At 32.8% G+C, this 23870-nt stretch overlaps 1 protein-coding gene across 1 annotated transcript; it reads right to left on the bottom strand.

Annotated features, from left to right (window-relative positions):
* Positions 1-1534: 1534 nt before the first annotated feature.
* On the bottom strand, positions 1535-3174 carry LOC133039840 (uncharacterized). The gene is made up of 2 exons (XM_061118828.1): positions 3039-3174; positions 1535-2624 (listed from the first exon to the last, which is right to left on the bottom strand). The coding sequence occupies exon 2, from the start codon at positions 2618-2620 to the stop codon at positions 1571-1573; it is 1050 nt and encodes a 349-aa protein (XP_060974811.1). The 5' UTR covers positions 2621-2624; positions 3039-3174; the 3' UTR covers positions 1535-1570.
* Positions 3175-23870: the final 20696 nt, after the last annotated feature.

The following is a 23870-nucleotide window of genomic DNA, read 5'->3' as shown; positions in this document are numbered from 1 at the left end:
TAACTTGTTATTTTTAACATTTTATTTCATATAGAGGAGGCAAAAAAAAAACTTACTTGAATCTAAGCGAATTGTAATCATTTTATTAAAAGTTTGTATTAATACATTGAAAAGCTTTATCAACTAACAATTATCATTGTAAATTGTTTTTGTATACTGTCTATTTAGTAACCATGTTTGGTGGTTACCAACATTTATTCATTTTACCTCAGGATCTTATTATCTTTTTCTTTTTCTTGGTGGTTTTAGTACTGGGTCATTTTTACATGATCTTTTGTTGTGTCCTCTCTGGCGACATTGACCGCATACCACTTGTGCTTTTGCTTCAAGTCCATTTTTGTATCGTTGTTTCTTTGGTCTTCGTGACTCTCTTATGTTTAGGTGGGAGGACTACAATATTTCTTATTAAATCTGGTATATTCCATGATGTTGCCTCACCTAATGGGAGTATACTGTCTTCATATGTTGCCATAAAAGCTTCTTTCGTGTAGTAGTATGAGCAATATTTGTAGCAAGACAGGTTCCTTTTGCTTAGTACAGCCATTGCATGAGAGCAAGGCATTTCATCATATTCAAATCGTTGGCGAGTTTGCATGTTTTATTCTCCAAGTTTACTATGTGAGATCTGTTGTTGTCGTGTACTTGGTATACCAGAAGGTTTGCTGTTTCAACCTGTATTAATCAAGTAAACGATTATTAAGTTTACAACAGAGTAAATATGTTTGTAAGCAATTTTTATTTTTCTGTATACATAATTACCTTGTACTTTAAACTCATATCTCTTTGTTTCTTTAATGTTTTTTCAGGTATTTTTGCCAGTGTTGTTGTAGTTTTTTGGGCTCTATTCTTGTTTTCCCAATACCATCTTTGCACCAATGAATGTAGGCATTCTAGTAGAGTTGCGATGGGTAGGTCTCTCATCGCTTTCAAGGCTGCATTGGTCGATTCGGCAATATTTGATGTCATTGTTTTGTATCTCCTGTTCATGCCATATAGTCTTGTCCACTTTTCGACACCAATTTCATTCACCAAGTAATCTCTTATTCTTACATCTATATTGTCCAAGTCTTGCATGCTCTTTTCAAAATCTTCTATGTTGTAAGCTTTAGATGCACTATTAAATGCAATCTTGAGCTCATCACCTCCTTTTTTGAATTTCATTTTTATATTCTTCATCAAATGGTAACAACATACCCCATGCATTATATCTGGAAAGGTCTCTTTTACTGCTTTTAGTATACTCTCATGTCTATCTGATACGATGCATTGACCTTCTCTTTCGCCATAAGTTTCCTTTATTTTGTGAAGAAACCATTCCCAAGAGTTTGTCATTTTCGGAATCTACTACTGCAAATGCAAGTGGGAATATATGTCTATTTGCATTTTGTGCACTTGCTATCAACAAAGTGCCTCCATGTTGGTTTGTCAAAAAGGTTCCATCTGTGACTATTATTGGTGTACAGTGTTGCCAACCTTTTATTGAAGCACCTACTACAAAGTATAGATATTTGAATTTGTTATTTTCATCTGTTACTAGGTCTGTGATTGTTCCTGTTTCAAAAGTAACCAATTAGTTTATAGTATAAATTCCTATATAGCATATTAGTACTTTATGTTGACGAAGTATTTTATTACCTAGGTTTGATATTTGCATCATGTATAAAATTGATGGTATCTCACTGTATGATTCTTGTGGGCAGCGACGAGCATCCACAATTGCCTTTTCTCTAGCTCTCCATGCTTTTTGGTAAGATATAGAGACACTGTAATCATCTGCCATGTCATCCACAATTTCTGTTGGAGTGTAATCTCTTTTTGGGTTTACAAACTTGTTTTTTATAACCTTTCCAACCAGGTTGCTTGTAGCTTGAGGATGGTCTCCAGAAGTGATGTCCAATGAACATGTATGAGTATGCTCTATTTTTCTTATGATAAACATGTCAGTCTTTCCATGTTTTGATGCTAAGAATGTCCAGTTGCAGTTATCATCAATACAGACTAGTTTATAGTCTAGTTTTGATGATCTTTTTACCTTGAAAGGTTGATTGTATCTTATTGAGTGAAGGCTTACTGCTTGTTGGAGGGTTTCCTTGTTTGCAAAAACTTGGCCAATGTGTATTTCAGCAACTTGAGGATTTAAAATTATTTGATTTTCTTCGGAGCTTTCTTCCATCGATATTTGAGTTTGTTCAATCACATAATCTGCCATCTTTGTTGCATATTCTGTTCTTGTTGGTAGCAGTTGCCTTGTTTGTAAACTAGTTTCCCCATTGTAGGTATAGTTTACTCTATCATTGTGTTCATTGTCGGTTGTGGATGTTGAGATGTTAACACAGATAGGATATTTGGTCTCATCATCATTTTTCCTTCGTATTTGTTCATAAAACTTGCATCCACTATCGTCTTTGATTCTTATTGGTGGTATGCCTTCAGTTACTTGAAATTGAAGATCAATCGTATATTTGTTTCTGTCCAAATTCAAAGCTTCGTATACTATGTGAGAAAGCTCATAATGTGAACAATCTGTTGGAATTAGTATACCTTCGACTTCATAATCAACGTATGTTGTTTTGTCAACCCAAGTTCCATTGTAAAAAAGAATCACTGTTCTAACATCCATATTCCTGCGTGATTTGTTTAGTTTAATCATGTTAAGTATTGTATACAGTAAACATTATGTATATACAAAAATAATAAACATGTAATAGGTGTGATGTTCATAAACTAAATTTTATATTTATTATAGTAAGGTTTATATGCAGTTTTACTAATTAGATGACTATATGTTGAACTATAATGTTGGAGCGATTACAATTATGAAGGTTTATAGTGTACTGTATTTTTTAAAGTACTTAGTATTGATTAGTTTACGATCAGTTATGATTACAACTGGTAAACTATCTGATTAGTACTGATTAATTGTCAAATAATCATGTTTAACAGAATTAACAAACATGATGGATTTTTAGGTGTTTTCAAGAATTGGAAGGTGTAATGTGTTATAAGCAGTAGTATGTATCGTAATGTATAATAGGTACCTTATTCAGATTTAGTTTTCGATGTTGTAGTTGACGGACTTCTTCTTCTTCCTCGAAGCAACGATTTCTGGTTTTCGATTTTTTGTTTGTTGTGATCAGCTCATAGGTTTATTGATCGATTGAATTGTAGGTCGAATTAGAGAGACGATGATTTGCTTGTTGTATACAGCAACAGTTTTGAGAGATATGATGATCGATTCTATAATTTTCAGATTCGTCGAGGTCTGTATTTTTCCGTCAATGGTGTTTTTTCGTTCAAGGTTGGTTTGGTTTCTGTTTTTCGTTTTCGTGTATTATTCCTATGGTATTTATAGCTTTCTGTTTTAAACAGTAGAACCACGTGCAGAGATGGCCGAGAAATATGGAATTGTGGGCGCGTCTCCTTCATCGCCGGTGGTTCCAAAATTATTGAAGCTAATCACGGTAAGCTTAATGACGTGTCACGGCATACACATGGATTGTTTTCATTTAACGTTTTTTCTGTAATATTAATGTATATAATGTATATATATAAAAATTTCCCAAATGATATAAGATATTTTGCTAATTTTTTAAATTTTGTTATTTTATTTATTTAAATTACATTTAAAATTTGAAAAAGATATTTATTTATCTTTTCTAATTTTTTATTTAATTTTTATTTATATAATAACATTTAAAATTTAAAAGTAGTTAGCAAATTTTTGAAATGATATTTAGGTTGGTTGAAACCTAATTTTTCAAAAATTGTAGGTTTAATTTTAAATTTAATTTTTTTTTAAAATTTCGAATTTTTCAAATTTTTTTTAAATTTTCGAAATTAAATATTTAATTTAAAATTAAATAAATCCTACATCCAACTATCCAACTAACCTTGTTGCAGGAGTATGTGTTTTAGCTTATGTGTAAGTTTTCAAAACCTATTATTACTTGATTGCAAATAGCCATGGTTACTTTTTGCCAGATCTAATGATCTGATGGCTCCCTTGGTCAAGTTAATAATTTGTAACAGGTATATTTACAATCTTCTTTCATCTGTGTATGACCTAGCAACATGATAGGACCCATCCAAAGTGTCCCTGTGTGAGCCTATATGTTTAATTTTATTATAAATACATATAGGTTGTTGTTGCTAAAATAAATTATCATAGTTCTTGATTGAATTTATTTAGGCCCATTTAGTTATTGGGCTTATTCAATTAATAACAGTTGTTCTTATTAAGGTTAAATTCCTCTCTTTTGGGCCTTGTGTGAGAGTTGGGAGCCATAGAAGTGGGTACGACATACTGAACCCAGCACCCCCTCACATGAACCACCCCAATTGTGAAGGCCCATTTGCCTGATTTGAACAACTGTACTAGGTTAATTACACTAGTTTAACCTAATAAAATTGATTAGCAACATAATTAATTTCATTTATTTTGAAATTAATTTAAGAAAAACATAGTTTAAAGAATTTTTTATTCTAAGCTAAACTATGTGTATTTTCTTGTATTTAATTAAATATAGAATTATAACCATCTAGATTCTTTCTGAAGCTTAATTTAAATTTTTCATTAAATATTCCTATTTAAGTTGATATTTAGTTATCTACAACTAACCAACTTAAATCTGAATATCTTTTGAATTTCAAATTTCAAAATTAAGTTGAGGAATTTTAGGCATTGGTTATTAAGATTCTTTAGATATTTTTTAAGTTAATATCTTTTCAAATATTAACTTAAAATGGAATATTTTCAAATTAAGTGGTTACAACTTAATTTTTGATATTTAATTAAATTTAAATTTGAAAATATTTAAGTTCTAGATTTTTTCTAATACAACTTAAATTAGATATTTTTTCAAATTTTGTGGAAAAGATACTTAGTCAAATAAGATATTTTCTAGATAGTTATTTCTAGACTACTTATTATTTCTAATATTAAATAGGAAAATATTATAAATTGTGAAATTAATTATTTATATAATTAATTTTGGTACAATTTATTTTAAGTATATTTTTTCCTAGTATTAAACTAGAGATTAATAATTAAGCCTTCTCTACACTTAATTATTTATTTCTTGAATTTAATACATTTAATTAATTTGAAAATTTAATATCTAAGTTGATTTTTATCATCATACTTAAATATTTCTTTTTCATGACATTTAATTAAATAGAAAATTATTTTTAGCTGAAATTTATTTTTTCAACTAAATTTAAATAATTTTCAAAAATATATTTTTTCTTTATTTTATTAATCAATTTTCGAAATTGGATTTCTTAAATGCTAGAATTTCGAATTTTATTTTGAAAAATAGATTAAGTTGTAAATTAATTATTTATTTTAATTAATTCTTGGATCAACTTAAATCAATGATTTTTTCATTTATTGATTATTTTAAAATAAATTGAATTAAAGTATATTATTAGAAATTGAATTAATTAGTCAAAGGAAAATCTAGATAGATGATATTTTTGCTTGAAGTATTTTTCTAGTGTATTTAATTAAATAGAAAATTAATATTTAAGTTGATTTTCATCATCATACTTAAATATTTAAAAATTTTCTTATATATTTAATTAAATAGGAAAATTATATTTTTGTTGTAAATTAATTTTATTAATTAGTTTTGGGCCAACATTAAATTAGAATAATTTGTGCAGGATTTATTTTTTATTTTAATATGCATTTTTCGAAAATTGTATTCTTATATACTTTAATTTTTCGAAATGCAATATATATTTATAGAAAATTAAATTTGAGTTGTAAATTAATTTTGTAACAACTTAAATTGAATATTTTTCTAAATATTTATTGGAAATTATTACTAAGATGGAAATAATTCATGTTATTTTCATATCCATCTAAGTAAAATTTATAAATATTAAATTAAAATTTATATTTAGAATTTTTCATTCTAAATTGGAAATTTTAATTAAATATATAGATTTAAAATAAATAGAATAAATAAAGAGAATCAAAGAAAATACAACTCACTTTAAATAATGAGCTTGATTATTATTAAGACATTCGATCTCCATTGTGGGTTTTACACCGCGTTTGTTTTAGTGAGTAATCCTCCCTAATGGAGGAACGTTCATTAGCAATTTCGCACCGTTTAACCTCGCATGATAAGTAGTTTGTAAGTGTTTTGTATGGTATGGATCACCCTAATGGTGGCGACCATACTTGACTTGCAAGTTATGAAACAATGGTGGAAGCTCATAAGATAGAATTGCCTTGACTCTCGCCTAAACGGGACAACGCTGAATTCCAATCTTGATCGAATAAAAGGTTGCTAGAATATTTATCATTTTAGATGAGCTGACAACTCTATTCAATAGATGATGCTTTGACTCTCGCCTAAACGGGACACTGTATCAGTTTGTTGAAAAACCTTGGAAATTATTTAGGATTGTATGTTTTAGTATTTTCACTAGTCATTCCTACTTTCTATATGTTTATAATTTCTGAATTGTGTATGAATTTATATTGAACCATGTTATTTTCTGTTATTAAGTCGTAGTTTAATTTCGAATCTTCATTGTTGGTCTAACATGTTTGTTTTTCTAATGAGATAAATCCCTAATGGATTTTCACCATTAGACATACATAATAGTGTAAGATCTCGAAAGATAAATATTGTATATGCAACATCTAGCTGTTCATCAATTGATGACACCTTAGACTAGTATTTTTACAATATGAAACAAGAAGATTACATAAATAAGATTACTTTGTCTTTCGCTAATCGAAGCATCGTTGGATTCTTATTTTAAACGTAATTATCCTAATTCCTCTTAGCTTATTCATTTCGAATTAGCTTTAAAAACATATCATTGGATGAATGGTCTATAAATCATTTCATGTCATTTTATATGACGCATATGATTATAATCCCGAAATTCTATTCGCAATTGATATAAATCCTCAATCTTAGAAATCTCCTACTTGTATGGGCAAATCTGACTTAGAGTTTAAATTAGTAGTGGTGGTCCAAGATAGAATTACTCATTATATTTGGTATAAATTTAAGTCTTCGACTTTAATTTTAGATTTCAAATAGAAATTTTCTTATATTTCTAATTCCAGAATACAATACAGTTACACTTTCTCAAGTGTTTAATATCCATCTTCTATTAATGGATTAAAACTGTATGGAATATGAGTTAGGTATTCTGTGACCAGGATCCACTTGCAGTATTCTAAGAACTCTTTGATGTAACTAAACCTATGTCATCAATAGACACTACCATTTTTTTAATCTATGGCATTTGTATCTTGTTCATAGTGGATTTGACAAGATCAATCTCTGCAAAGAGTTAATATGCCTATATCCACTGAAAGTAGTTCATCTCATTCGCAGATGGATGTACATTCAGGGGTGGATATAAGTTTTTCGTTGTATTCTTAAAACGATAACTCTAGATTATACCTTTTAGCAAAGAAATTTGAAATGTTTGAAAAATTTCATTAATTTCTAGCAATGGTTAAAACCATTAAGGTAAGTGGTTAAAGATCTTGCGAACTGATAGGGGTGGAGAAATAGTTAGTAGATATGCAGTTCAAAGATCATTAAATTGATTTTTGAATTATATCCAAACTTACCTCCCCAGAAATTTCGACATATTGATGATTAGTTACTAGTCGTTGCCTAAATCCTTCTATGGTAATACAATTTCAGAATGATGTAATTGTTGGGTACTTAATGTAAATCATTACTAGATTCATGGATGACCTAATCAAAATCTTAAGAAAAGCTAGAACTGTTAACCATGGTTTGTTAGCTGTTCTAAGTGATTAGGGGTGGACCATCCCATTGTCAATAGATAAGAAAGTGTTTGTTCAAACAAATACTACTTTTCTAAGATAATGACTAAGTCTGAAAACAAGTAGCAAATAAAAGAGATATTTAATTCTTGATTCCAAAAGTGTTCTATCATCTTATTTGATATATGATGATCCCACTGCCTCTGTTGTCTTGTCACAACTGAAGAGATCAATACCATTTAGTTTTCTTAGACATAATTTACGGTACCTCGTCGTAGTGGGAGAGTTTCTAGGAACTCACCTTCTTATGACTTGGGAGACACTAGTGATTAAAATCCATTGTGAGTTTAAACAAGTAATGGATTATCAAGATAAGAAACTAAGAAGAAAAGCCAATAGAACTATGGTTTAATCCATTCACATGGAATAACCTAAAGTTTTCTATTACAAGGACATAAAAGGAAATTTTAGTTAATAAGTCTATTCAATGGACTTAACGAACTTCCTGTTCCTAGTATTATAGGTTTGAGTTTATCTAAACCTATGGCTTGTGGTATACCTGGTAATTACTTACTCTAACGCAAGCAACTTACTTTAGTAAGATGCTGAAGCATTTTCTTTCAAATGGCAATCTATAGAAGCTTCACAACTTCTTAGGCATAGATTTTATCTAAGGAAAAGTCTCAACTATTCCAGAAAAGATAAAGCCATGAAAGAATTTCTTATATCAACAGTGAGAGGTCTTAGATATGCTTTTGTATGCCTTAGACCGGACGGCCTTGTTGAGTGGGAGTAATGAGTAGGTATCAGATTAATCCAGGAGAAGAACATTGGAAGACAATCAAGTAAATCCTAAGATTAAGAAGAGGAACTATATGTTAGTCTATAAGGGTGTGTTTAAAACTCTTAGACTACACCATATCAGATTTCGAAATTTGCCTTTGTGCTAGTAAATCTTTCTGATAAGATGGTGGTTACTCTGGGGGTGGAATATTGATTTTGGAGAAGTGTAAAAACCTATCTGAAGTCTCTAGGTCTACCAGAGAGAGACTGAATGTTAAAGTTGCAGGAAAGGTACTTATTCAGTCTAAGGAAAGTTCTATACATCTTTGGCACCATTCCAAATTGCGTTAAACTACTAGTGTTAATTTCCAGATTAACCAAAATGAGTTGCCAAAGGTATAGAATCAAGTATCCCAAGAGAGTAAGACATATAGAGAGGAATTTCACATTATCAATGATTTTGTGATTAAAGGAAGAGTAATAGTGGAGAAAAGGTTGTGGTTAATTCAACCTTTCAGATCCTATTACGAGGAGTTTACTTCTACCACACTTGATTTGTATATCAAGGTGTTGAGATTATTTGAAACACACTTTTTGTTTTATATTAGTGCAAGTGGGAGTTTGTTGGGTTTTATGCCCTAAATAAAACTCATTTCAATATAATCAGATTTACTTATTAATATAGATCAGAAATAATATTTAATGTTGCATGGTTCACATGATTTATTTCATGATTATATGTACATAATGTATAGATTCATCTGAAACCATTTTCACATACTTGATCCTGTTTATTGTGCCGTCAATACATTGGAAAATAAACATGACTATGTGAATAAAGTTTCCTAGATTTATCAGACATAGGGTTTTACTGATATGATAATCTACAACAGAGTTTACTTGCATTTGGAGAAGTGCTATGTTCTTTCCAGAGCATTGGTTAAAGTAAAGCTCAGGTTGGATGCATGGAGTATGCATCAGAAGGGACCGATATTGAACTTTGACTTAGATTTATTAAACTTACCGTAATATCTATTCAAGTCAATATCGCCTAGTTGATCCTAGATCAAATGATCTTAATCCTGTTATGATTAGGCTCAATCTTGAAAGGCTATTCGTGTTCTTTGATTTGTTAGTTAAGCCTACTTTTAGGTCAGGGTGATATGTACATTTTGGGAACACGGTAGTGCAATTGAGTGGGAGCGCTAGCATAAACATGGAATCTATAGCTTCTATCTGGCGAATAGTAAGCAAAGGATGATCTCCCTCGAGCTTGACCAAACGGAAATAAATGGTGGAGATCTCATTTCACATAAGCTGAAATATCATTTATACGGGGTCAAGTGTTTTAAGGATAAAATACATAGTAGGGTGTTACGGTAATTTAATCCCTTTATTGTGTAGATCATTCATATAGAGGATCATTGATCAAATTAGGATTATAACAATGGATAACTAATGATGTGTCTATATGGTGGAACATATAGAGCATTCTATATACTGAGAGTGCAATTCTAAGTTCTATGCGTGGATTCAACGAAGAATTAATAAGTTAGTGAATTTTAGTGCTAAATTCTTGATCTACTTATTGGAAGCTCGGTTATATAGACCCATGGTCCCCGCACTAGTTGAGATAATATTGCTTGTAAGACTCATATAATTGGTTTTGATTAATCAATTATAATTCTCAAATTAGACTATGTCTATTTGTGAATTTTTTCACTAAGTAAGGGCGAAATCGTAAAGAAAGAGTTTATAGGGGCATATTTGTTAATTATGATACTTTGTATGGTTCAATTAATAAATATGATAAATGACAATATTATTTAATAATTATTTATAGTTATTAAATAGTTAGAATTGGCATTTAAATGGTTGAATTAGGAAATTGGCATTTTTGAGAAAATCAGATACAAAAGGTGTTAAAATTGCAAAATTGCAAAAAGCAAGGCCCAATCCATTAAAGGTATGGCCGGCCACCTATTGTAGTATTTTAAGTTGATTTTTTCATTATTTTAATGCCATATAATTCAAATCTAACCCTAGTGGAATGCTATAAATAGATAGTCAAGGCTTCAGAAAAATGAGACTTTTTCCTGACACTTTCTGAATCAGAAAAACTGAGCCTTCTCTCTCCCTATCTGGCTGACCACTCCCTCTCTTCTTCTTCAATATTTCGAAATCCTTAGTGATTAGAGTAGTGCCCACACACATCAAGTGATACCTCAATCATAGTGAGGAAGATCGTGAAGAAAGATCATCAGCAAAGGAGTTTCAGCATCAAAGATTCAGAAAAAGAGATCCAGGTTCAGATATTGATAATGCTCTGCTACAGAAAGGAATCAAGGGCTAGATATCTGAACGGAAGGAGTCATTATATTCCGCTGCACCCAATGTAAGGTTTCTTAAACTTTATATGTGTTTAATTTATCGTTTTAGAAAGTTCTTATTTAGGATGTTAATAAACATACTTGTGAGTAGATCTAAGATCCTGGTAAAATAATTTCCAACAAGTTACACTACCAACACTAGTACGGTTACGGTATAGAGTGCATTGGTATAGTGTATACTGTTAAGGAGTACATTATGGTGATACCAGTACAAGTACGGGAAAGTACAAGGTGTGTGTGGTATATCACTTAGTGGTACTCAGGGTACGAAACTAACCCTACCAACACTTGTACAGTAAGGTACGTAGTGTACGTGGTATAGTTGATATGCCCTAGTATGGAACGTTCCTATTTATCTGTTAAGCCTTGTAAATAGGTGTGTGGGCGCCTAGTCACAACTCGATATTGTATGATATATTATATGCTTTTCTTACTGAGTCTAACGACTCACAGTTCTGCTTTTATGTATAGGTAAAGGAAAGGTGAAAGCTGAACAGGAGTGATCCGTAGCTGGGATGAGATTGCACATGTCATGGCGGCGCGACCTGGACTGCTCTGTCTCGGGACATCTAAGGTTGTGATTTTGTAGTCGCTGTGCGACCTGGATATTGTATTTTGAATATTTTGTATAAAAGTTAAAAAATGGGATCCCGGAACTTGCAAATAATTTTGTAAAGTTATAAAGTTTAGTATTTTATATAAAAGTTTTAATTTGACACGATTTTCGAGAAAGTTCTTTGATTAGCAAAGATAGCACTGTAATTAAAAAATCACTATAGTGTGCCTTAGCATTATGGCATTACAATACTTCTTCTCTGAAATTAATGGGGGCTGCCAAAAAATACTTATCTATTGACAGAATATAATTCACTTCATGCTGCTGAGCTCATAGCCTATTTACTCTTTCAATAGTTCATTTTTCCTACCGAGTAATATTTTCCTAAAGGATTGTTGGTTCTCCACTTCTCAAAATCATGATAATTTTCTTTAACACTATCGTTTTTCCTTTAGACGTTGGTTCCTCCCACGCGTCTGCTATCTTAATTGTCCTCTTGTTTTTTCCTTTGTGTATGATCCTTCAAATCTTGCTCCTTGGCTCCTTTTCACATATTGTTGAAGGCCACCCACTTAAATTATCATCTATATTCGTCTAATCATAGATCTATTGTCATTGATATAGTACCCCACGTCATTGTGAAAAGCACTATGCTTTGTTTGATCTCTTCTTTTGAGTGGTGCTAACATTTTGTAAGGCTCTTTAATATTGACTTTTCCTTATTTTCTTGAAAAATCTAAGTAGTTGTCACGTTGAATTGGACTTTGAAATCTGGCTCTATTCTCGTCCTCTTATCCACGTATCCCCTTTGATTATGTTCAATCTTCATGTTAGAGCTTTTGTAGCTCTTTGCTCATCTACGCAGAGGGGGATTTCCTTTAGGTAGAGTAGAGATCAAAGCAACTCTTCCTTCTTTTTGCCTTCTCTTACTTTTAATCTCCCTCTTCCTCTACTCTTCTTCTCTTTGGTCCATTAGCTCAAACATTCCTTCAGCTCTTTCTATTACTTCTATCATTGTTTTCGACTTTTAAAGTATAAGTTACTCGCTTAACAATGAACCTCTACAAAAATTGTTGGGGATATGCTCCTTTTTTTTCTTTGTATGGTATAGGTCCTTTCTTTCTTTCCTACTTTTGGAGTTTCCACTGTAATGTGGGGCAAAATGTTCCACAATGGTGTTAAACTATTACTTAGATTATGAGCTATCCATACACACATTAAGCATTAATCATCATTGCTCATAACCATTTAATCCAAGATCAATACTTTATTTAGAACATCCAAAATAATACACACATACCTCCCATTGAGCCATCCATATGAGCCATTTGAATCCAAGAATCACCTACAAAACAACACAAAACTCAAGATTGGAGAAGAGCACAATGTGGAGTTATCCCCTCTTCACTTCCTATTACCATTAACCTTAACCCTTTCACTTAAGACACATATATATATGTCATACCCCTCTAACCCTAATGGGTTATTTACTAATGGGGCTTAAGTGGTTCAATAATTGTATACTATAATTTAATGGGCAAATTATATTTTGAGGGTGCTCTCATGTACCTCTAACATAATAAATAATTATTATCCATCCCATTATGGTTGCTGAAAAATATTGGGCACATAGTTAATGATTGTGTTTATGGTATTAAGCTTATGATTATATTAGTCTACAATAATAATTCTAACATTCTCCCACTTGGACAATATAATCAACTACCGTAACATTATCTACCACACATAAGGTTAATCAATTAAAACATACATAATATCATGTCGACAAGATACATATATTATGTATGAGTTGACCTTGATGATATTTAATCCAATAACAATCATTAACAATCAATCCAAACATGCATGAGGTACAACAAAATTGAGACTATGCGCATTCATCTCCTTTTGTACCTATCACTTGAGTAAACAACACATACATGCATACATATGTCAACAATAACTGGAAGTGACTACAATATCATTATGCATGTTCAAAACACAAGTCATAAGCATTCCATACAAGATACTAGCATGTCCGATACATAATAATAAAACTCTCACTGAGCTCAACAAGCTATGCTCCTAATAATCCCATTCGAGAAACATGCTCCAAAAATACACATACGGGTATGCCTTTCGTTAGTGGGTCTACTAACATGCCAGTACTAGGCGTGTATTCAATTGAAATAAGAGACTTTATAACTTTCTCTTTAGCAAAATAGTACTTTATGTCAATGTGTTTAGAGCAGGAAGTACTTCTAACATTTTTAGAGAGAGCTATCACTGCAGAATTATCACAATACTATTTCAGCAGCCTAGAGATAGAGTCCATAACACCCAATGCTGAAATGAAGTTTTGCAACCATATTGCTTGACATGTAGCCTCATAACATGCCATGTACTCTGCCTCCATTGTTGAGGACGCTGTGAGTGTCTGTTTGACACTTTTCCACGAAACAGCTCTATAAGCCATCATGAAAATGAAGCCAGATGTGGATTTCTTATCACCCATGCATCTTGCATAATTGGTGTTAGTAAACCCAACTATATCAAGAGTGTTAGCTCGCCGATAAGTCAACATATGATCCTTGGTACCCTAAAGATACCGCATGACTTTCTTAGCCACTTTCCAATGGATAAGTGTAGGATCACTCAAGTATCTACCCAACACGCCAACAACAAAAGCAATATCAGGGCGTGTGCATACTTGAGCATACATTAGGCTACCCACAAGTGACGCATAAGGAGCTGCTTTCATTTCATCTCTCTCTTTATCATTTTGTGGACATTTTCCCTTTGAGAATTTTTCACCTTTTACTATTGGTACCTTTCCAGGTGAACAAGCATGCATATTGAATCTTTTAAGGATCCGATCAATGTAAGTTCTGTGAGACAACAGAAGGATACCTTTAGTTTTATCCCGAAGGATCTGTATCCCATGTACATATGAAGCCTCACCAAGGTCTTTCATATCAATATGGTCATATAACAATTGCCTTATCTCAGATAACATATTTTTATCATTAGAAGCAAGCAGAATATCATCAACATATAGTATTAAGAAAATGAAGTTGCTCCCACTGACCTTCATATATATACATTGATCAACTTTATTCTCCATGAAATCATTTGCGTTGACAACAACATCCAACTTGAGATACCACTGTCTCGATGCTTGTTTAAGTCCATAAATAGACTTATTGAGCTTGCAAACCATATGTTTGTTGCCAAGCTCCTCAAAACCAACAGGTTGAGTCATGTAGACATCTTTGTACAGATCTTCATTTAGAAAGGAATTTTTAACATCCATTTGTTCAAGTTCAAAATCAAAATGAGCAACCATAGCCATGATGACCCGCAAAGAATCTTTGGTAGAGACAGGTGAGAATGTTTCTTTGAAATCAATACCTTCTCTTTAGTTATACCCTTTAGTAACAAGTCTAGCCTTATACCTTACTATTTGCCCACTTGAGTCACGCTTAATCTTGTAATCCTATTTGCACCAATGGGTTTGCAACCTTTCGGTAGGATAACTAAATTCCAAACTTTGTTTTGCGACATGGAACTTGACTCATCTATCATTGCATTCAACCATAACTTAGATTGAGGACTCCTCATGGCTTCTTGATAAGTAACTAGTTCAGAAGCATCTCCCACATCATAATCATGTTCTTGCAAATAGACAAGGTAGTCATCATGAATACTAGGTTTACGAGCTCTCTCTGATCTTCTCAATATAACTTCACCACCCTCAATATTAAGATTTTCATCTTGCATATGATTCTGAGGTTCATCATGAGCTTCTATTGGAATTTGTTCAATCATAGGATCATTAGTACGAGCGGAAGCGGAAGCAACAGGAACATAAATACGTTCTTCCCTGGATACAATTTCTCTTGACCCTTGACTTGAACCAAATTCATCTTCAAAATAGACAGCTCTATCTGATTCTATCACCTTGGTGGTGTGTGAAGGACAATAGAACCTAGAACCCCTCGAACCAATAGTGTAGTCTACAAAATAGCCACTAATAGTCTTCAGATCAAGCTTCTTATATTGTGGATTATAAGGCCTTACTTCAGCTTTACATCCCCAAACATGAAAATGACGCAGACTCAGTTTCTCGCCTGACCACAACTCGTATGGTGTCTTTGGGACAGACTTTCTAGGCACTTGATTTAAGATATAAGCAGAAGTCCTTAATGCCTTACCCCATAAAAATTCTGGCCAGCTAGAATGAATCAACATACAACGCACCATGTCAAGAAGTGTATGATTCCTCGTTTCAGCAATTCCATTTTGCTAGGGTGTCCCTGGCATTGTATATCTTGCATCAATACTACATTCCAGTAAGTATTTGGTCAAAGGCCTAGGGTTCCTTCCAATTTCATCATAACACCCATAATACTCTCCACCTCTATCGGAATTGACAAATTTAATCTTCTTTCCCTTTTGAAGCTCAACATTCGTCTTGAAATTTTAAAAGCATCTAAAGATTCAAAAAATTTCACGAATGAGCTCAACATGTCCATATCGGGAAAAATCATCAATGAAGGTGATAAAGTATTTATAACACCCATAGCAGGTGGAACAAAAGGCCCACAAATATCAGTATGAATAAGCTCTAACACAGCTGCGCATATGTCTTACTTACTCTTTCTAACCTTGACAGTCAACTTTCCTTGTATATAATCAACACAGGAAGTGAAATCAGAGAAGTCAAGATCCTAAAGCACACCATGTTTCACCAATCTCTCCATTATATCTCTAGAAATATGGCCCAAACGTTTGTGCCAAAGCATGGGAGATTTCAAATCTGATCTTGCACATTTAGAGCCAACAACAGCATTAAGAGAAGAAGAAGAAGGACAAGAGGGAGAACTGACAGGAACAACATCAAGTAAATCAAGCTTATATAAGTTTCCACACAAAATTTCATTTCCAATAAACATAGAGTCACGAAACAAAGTTAGTTTTCCAATTCTAGAATGAAGACTGTAACCTAGTCTATCCAATATAGATATAGAGATCAAATTCCTCCTAATGGAGGGTAAATAAGCAACATCATGCAACTCCAAAAAAATGCCCAATATTCAGCTGTAGTTTAACACTCCCAAAAAATTCTACTCTAACTTTAGTATCATCTCCCATGTATACATACTCCTCCAACCTACTCGGCCTTCTTTGACTTGTCACTGCCTACAAAGAATTCGTAACATGAATTGTAGTACTAGTATCTAACCACCAAGTGTTTGAGGGCACATCAATTATATTGGATTCTAAACAAACCATCACAAGACAATTACCTCTCTCCTCTAAGTGATCTTTGAGCTTTCGGCAATCAGCTTTTTTATGCCTGAAGCATTGACAAAAGTTGCACTTCCCTTTAAAAAACTCATTCTTATGACCACTTGAAGAAGAGCTTGCTTATCCATTTCCCTTACGATTGGTGGCTTTCTTCTTATGAAACCTTTCGTAACTAGAGTTGTTGGGAGTGATTTTTCTCTTGTGAGAATCGTTTGGATTGGTCACCATGGAGATACTTCTTGCTCTCCCCTTTTTCATGTCCTCTTCTTCTTTGGCAAGAATAGCAGTCATCTCCTCAATGGTCCACTGCTCCTTTTGAGCATTATAGCTTGATCTGATCAAATCAAAATGAGAAGAAATGGTTTCCATCACAAACCACACCATGTAATCCTCACCAAGATCCAATCCCATGCCCTTGATCTTTTGGTATGAGCTTGTCAATGTGGGCTCTAATATTACCCATATCAGCATAATTGGTGTGATGGAACAAAGTTAAGCACTCATTTTTCTCATTCTTTGAGATCTTTTTGTTCTTTTTCTTAATGGCAGTAAGAAAATCCTTTGCATTTTCAATTTAAGGAATACTATCACGAATGATTCATCCATGTGATACCTCATAAGCATCAAACAACATCGATTGGAATGCTCCCAATCCTCATAGGATTTCTTATCCTTTTCAGTGGCATCATCAGCAGGTTTAGGCGGTGCATCCATTCCCAAGGCAAAATCCACTCTCATAAGTGTCAAATTTAACATGAGAGATTCTACCCATTGTATGTGGTTGGTTCCATTTAGTGTCAACATGGCAGAGGTTCTTGGAATGCTTAAATTAGCTGAATGAGAAATAAGAGTAATAACCATTTAATGCATGTTATAACAAAATCGTGTCATTTGTGCTCTTTTACTCAAAATAAATGATCGCAAAATAACAAATGATCATCATGTATGCTAAAGTTCTTAGACAAATTAATAAAGTAGAATTCATACACAGGTAAGAATAATCTATTAAATATTATAATCAAATACATTAATTTACTATCGAAAGGATAGATAAATTGTGATTCATAATATTTAATAAATTTTCTTCACCATATTAAGCATCCTTAGCAAGCAATTATTATCGATAGGATAATTAATTACTTATAAGGATCTTAATCTAATATTGGAGGAAGATACAATATTTAAATAAATTAATATTTAAGTGTTTCTCATTACCAAATAATTTTCCATGCTTAAGCGTACGATAACTAAGAAAATAAGCACTAATTGTTTAAATAAACATTAATTTATGCCATAACAATATAATATTAATAACTAAGATTATAAATAAATTCATGAATTAATATTATGCATAAAATTAAGATGTAGAAATGATAGAATGTCAAAAAAAAAAAGAATAAACTGGTGAAAAGTGGCCCAAAAAATGACCTTGCACGTGCCCCCACGCCCCCATTTTAGTTTTTTTTAACTGTCGGACGACATGTCATTTTTCGTTGGGTGAAAATGACATGCAGCAAGATCATAAAATGACCCGTCGTTTTGTGCTGCAAAGGGGGATGGACCTTATGTGCGTACGGCATGTTGTTTTTATCGTCCCTGTCATTTAAAAAACCCCAACTCGTGGGTCTGCGGGTCTGCAACTCAGATCGATGCGACCCAGTTCGTGACCTGGTCGGATAGACCATGTCTGACCACCAAATCCAACGTCGTTTGAGGGGTTTTGTTCCAATTTCAACCCTCTATCAATTTCCAAAATACATTTCATCCACTTCCACCAAAAGACATTACCCATAAAACATAAATCCCAAATTAAATTTCACCATTGATTAACACCTCCACAACAATGGAAAATAAACAAAAATAACCATCTAGAACATATATAAATCCATTTAAAATAGTAAATCTCATATTTAGACAACATTAAATATATTAATCCAATAAAGAAAAAAAAAATGAATTTTAGATTTGAAAACAAAATGGGCTAGTTAAAAATATTTTAGAGTTCTAAAATTAAATATACTAGCTCTTGATACCACTTGTTAAACTATCACATAGATTATGAGCTATCCATACACACATTAAGCATTAATCATCATTGCTCATAACCATTAAATCCAAGATCAATATTTTATTTAGAACATCCAAAATAATACACACATACCCCCCATTGAGCCATCTATATGCGCCATTTGAATCCACGAATCACCAACAAAAAAACACAAACTCAAGATTGGAAAAGAGCACAATGTCAATGTAACGCCCTAACAAGTAGGCATGCTACCCAAGACACTTAGGAAATCCTAATCCCCTAAACAGGATTACTAATAAAATTAGCGCGGAAATGAAACTTTAATTACAAATGGAAGAAAAATAAACTTGTAATAATTTAAACTTTATAAACTAAAAATTTCATGTATCGGGATCCCAAAAACTATTTTACTAAATAATATTACAAGTTCATTTTCACTAGCTGACCTAGGCGGCAAAATAGAGTCACAAAATACATCACTGGTAGACCCCAATCCGCTTGGTCTAGTGTGGCCCGAACATGTACATGCACTGTCCAGCTCCCATACTCATGGCTGATCAGAAAAAGCTTTACCCTTTCCTTCACAGTAGAGCACCCGTGAGCCAAGCCCAGCAAGATAGTAACATATATTAATAGCATACTTATCACACTATATAAACATTAATGCCATTCTCATATGTCTGTATGACACAGATCTGCATGTTACGCTCACATGCCTATTTATGTCTACGTAACGTAGACCTACGTGTTGCGCTCACATGCCTTGAACACATAACCCTAAATCTCAATATATTCATATACTCAGCATGGCATATCATTTACACAACATATATCACTAGGGTAATAACCCTAGGCTATTAAACCGCTCATGTTAGGGTGATAACCCTAATCTCGGTTACTAATTACTCACATATATCATTTCCAATATATGCGCCACCACGCATAACTCTACGTGCTAACTACTGTCTTACCTAATGTCCTGCAATAGTAGAGATTCCAAATCCTAGGGTGCTCCTGACCAGGTACCGGTAATCCTAGTCACAATACTGGATTTCACAAATAGGGTTAACCCCTGATTCCACATTTATAAAATACATACATGGCATTCAAAATACAGGTTACCACATAGAGCTAAGAACGAGCTTTCCAAAGGTATATAGAACTCCCAAAACAGAGTTCAGATCATAAAGTTATAAATTTTCAAAGTTAACATTCAAATCTGCCCAGAAACTCGAGGGCGGGCCGCGGCATGCAAAAGCCATGCCGCGGCACCTGGGACCAACTCCCAGGTTCTGCACAAATAGGCGGGCCGCGGCATGCTAAAAGCCATGTCGCGGCTACTGGGTTCCAAACTCAGAAACCAGCAAGCAAAGCTTCGAATTTAAACTTCTAAACACATTCAATTCAATCCAAAACTGAACCAAAACTCCCAAAGCAACAAATATATTTTTAATCATCAATCAAGGAGTTAAAAATATTTCATGCATTAAAATCCAGCACTAACCTTAAAATTCAGATTTCCCAACAAGCATAAAATCAAGCTCTAAATTAACGAAATTCAAGCTCTAGAACTTGAGCTTCAAAACCATTCAACTCTATTAATTTCCAGCAGCAAAATATAAAATACAACATGAATTCTAACCTAGAAAATTCCCTAAAATCTCAGTCAAAACTTATCAATACAATCCACAATAATATTATGCAATCCATACTCAAATCTATCAAGATTAAACACCAATTCTCTTAACATACAATCTCAAGAACAACTCGACCATTTCAGACTCTTTCCATAATAAAATTCAGCAAAAATTCTAAATAAAATCAGTTAGAAAGAGCTGTTGGAAATATTTTACCAGGATCTAGATTTACTACCAAGTATATTTTATTAACATCCTAATATGAATTCTAAAACAATGAAATAAACACATATAAAGTTCAAGAAACCTTACATTGGGTGCAGCAGAATATAATGACTCCTTCCGTTCAGATCTCTAGTCCTTGATTCCTTTCTGTAGCAGAGCATCACCAAGATCTGAACCTAGATCTCTTTCTCTCCTTCCTTGATGCTGATTCTCCTCCTTGTTGTTTAGATTCTCCTACAGTCTTACACACTATGATTGAGATACCACTTGATGTGTGTGGGCACTACTCTATCACTCAAGGATTTCGAAATTCAAAGAGAAGAAAAGAGAGAGGAAAGTGGCACATGGCTTTTTCTCTGAAGGAAACAATGTGCAAAGTCATGAGTTTCCTGAAGCCAATACTTTCTATTTATAGAATGCCTTCTAGGTTTAGGTTAGAATTGTATGGCATTAAAATAATGAAAAAATAAAATGGTAAACCCTTTGCATAGTGGGCGGCCAAATAAGGAAATTGGGCCTCACTTTGCAACTTTCCCATTTTGTTATTTTTCATTCCCATTTTCTCAAAAATGCCAATTTTCCAATTTAACCATTTAAATGTCAATTCTAATTATTTAATAACTAAAAATTAATTATTAAATAATATTTTCATTTAATATATTTATTAATTAGACATATAAAGTCTCTTAATTAATAAATAAACCTAGAATCTTTTTTCTTTACAATTTCGGCCTTGCTTAGTGAAAATTCATAAAGTAGACATAGTCTAACTTTAGAATTATAATTGATTAATTAAAGTCAATTAACTGAGTCTTACAAGGAGTATGGTCTCAACTAGTATGGGGACCATGAGCCTATATTTCCGAGCTTCCAATAAGTCGAACCGAATTTACCAAGTAAATTCCCTAACTTATTAATTTCTTATTGAATCCACACTTAGAACTTGGAATTGTACTCTCAGTCATATAGAACGCTCTATATGTTCCACGATATAGATACGCCATTAGTTATCCATTGTTATAATCCTAATTTGATCAATGACCCTCTAATAGATTATCTACATTGAATAGGCATTAAATTACCGTTACACCTTCAATGTATTTTATCCTTAAAACACTTAGCTTCGTATAAATGATATCTCAACGAAGTGAAATGAGATCTCCACCATTTATCTCTGTTTAGCCAAGCTCGAAGGATATCATCGTTTCACTTCTAAATTCCTATAAAAGTTATAGATTCCATGCTTTTGTTAGCGCTCTCACTCAATTATACTATCATGTTTCCAAAATGTACGTATCACCCTGACCCAAAAGTAGGCATAGCTAACAAATCAAAGAACATTTATAGTACTCTTCAGATCGAACCTAATCATATCAGGATTAAGATCATTTGATCTAGGATCAACGGGTGATATTGAATTGAATAGATATTACGGTAAATTTTAATATATCTAATCAAAGTTCAATATCGGTCCCTTCTGATGTATACTCCATACATCCGATACTGGTAAACTTTGCCAATGCCCTGGAAAGGACATAACATTTATCCAAGGTGTAAGAATACTTATCGCCGATTATCATGTCAGTCTAGATCCAGTGAACTGACAAATCAGGGAATAAACTTTCGAACGTATAATTAAGATTATATTCCACTGTGCTGACAACACTATAATCTTTAACAAATTCATATGTTCTGGACTTAAATAGAATTCATACATTATATACATATAATCATGAAATAAATCATGTGAACCATGCAACATAAAATGTTATTTCTGATCTTTATTAATAAGTAAATCTGATTATATTGAAATGGGTTTTATTTAGGGCACAAAACCCAACAAACTCCCACTTGCACTAATATAAAACAAAAGGTTCTTTTCAAATAATCTCAATACCTTGATATACAAATCAAGTGTAGTAGTAGTAAACTCCTCGTAATAGGATCTGACAGGTTGAATTAAACATAACCTCTTCTCCACCATTACTCTTCCTTAGTCACAAAATCCTTGATATTGTGAAATTCCTCTCTATATGTCTACTCTCTTGGGATACTGGATTCTATACTTTTGACAACTACTTTTGGTTAATCAGGAAATAACACTAGTAGTTAAGACAAGTTGGAACGGTGCCACAAATGTATAGAACTTTCCTTAGACTGAATAAGTACCTTTCCTGCAACTTTAACATTCAGTCTTTCTCTGGTAGACTAAGAGACTTTAGATAGGTTTTTACACTTCTCCAAAATCACTACTCCACCCCCACAGTAATCACCATCTTATCAGCAGACTTTCTAGCACAAAGGCAAGTCTCGGAATCTGATGTGGTGTAGTCTAAGAGTTTTAAACACACCCTTAGTGACTAACATATAGTTCCTCTTCTTAATCTTAAGATTTACTTGATTGTCTTCCAATGTTCTTCTCCTGGATTAATCTGATACCTACTCATTACTCCCACTCAACAGCAGGTGTCTGGTCTTAGGCATACTAAAGCATATCTGAGACCTCTCACTGTTGATTTAAGAAATTCTTTCATGGCTTTATCTTTTCTGGAATAGTTGACACTTTTCCTTAGATAAATAAAATCTATGTCTAGAAGTTGTGAAGCTTCTATAGATTGCCATTGGAAAGAAAATGCTTCAGCATCTTACTAAAGTAAGTTTCTTGCATTAGAGTAAGTAATTAACCAGGTATACCATGAGCCATAGGTTTAGATAAACTCAAACCTATAATACTAAGACCAGGAAGTTTTGTTAAGTCCATTGAATAGACTTATAAACGAAAATTTCCTTTCATGTCCTTGTAATAGAAAACTTTAGGTTACTCCATGTGAATGGATTACACCATAGTTCTCTTGGCTTTCTTCTTAGTTTCTTATCTTGACAATGCCTTACTTGTTTAAACTCACAATGGATTTTAATCACTAGTGTCTTCCAAGTCATAAGAAGGTGAGTTCCTAGAAACTCTCCCACTACGACAAGGTACCATGAATTGAATTGTGTCTAAGAAAACTAAATGGTATTGACCTCTTCGGTTGTGTCAAGACAACAGAGGCAGTGGCATCATCATATGTCAAATAAGATGATAGAACACTTTTGGAATCAAGGAAAAATTATTTCCTTTATTTGCTACTTTATTTTCAGACTTAGTCATTTTCTTAGAAAATTAGTA

The sequence above is a fragment of the Cannabis sativa genome, chromosome 7, assembly GCF_029168945.1.
Source record: "Cannabis sativa cultivar Pink pepper isolate KNU-18-1 chromosome 7, ASM2916894v1, whole genome shotgun sequence".
Lineage (NCBI taxonomy): Eukaryota > Viridiplantae > Streptophyta > Magnoliopsida > Rosales > Cannabaceae > Cannabis > Cannabis sativa.
The sequence above is the reverse complement of the archived record's forward strand: the minus strand, read 5'-3'. Positions and strand labels throughout refer to the sequence as shown.

Bases quoted from the DNA above. Each gene is read 5' to 3' on its own strand.
- LOC133039840 (XM_061118828.1), bottom strand. From the start codon at position 2,620: ATGGATGTTAGAACAGTGATTCTTTTTTACAATGGAACTTGGGTTGAC.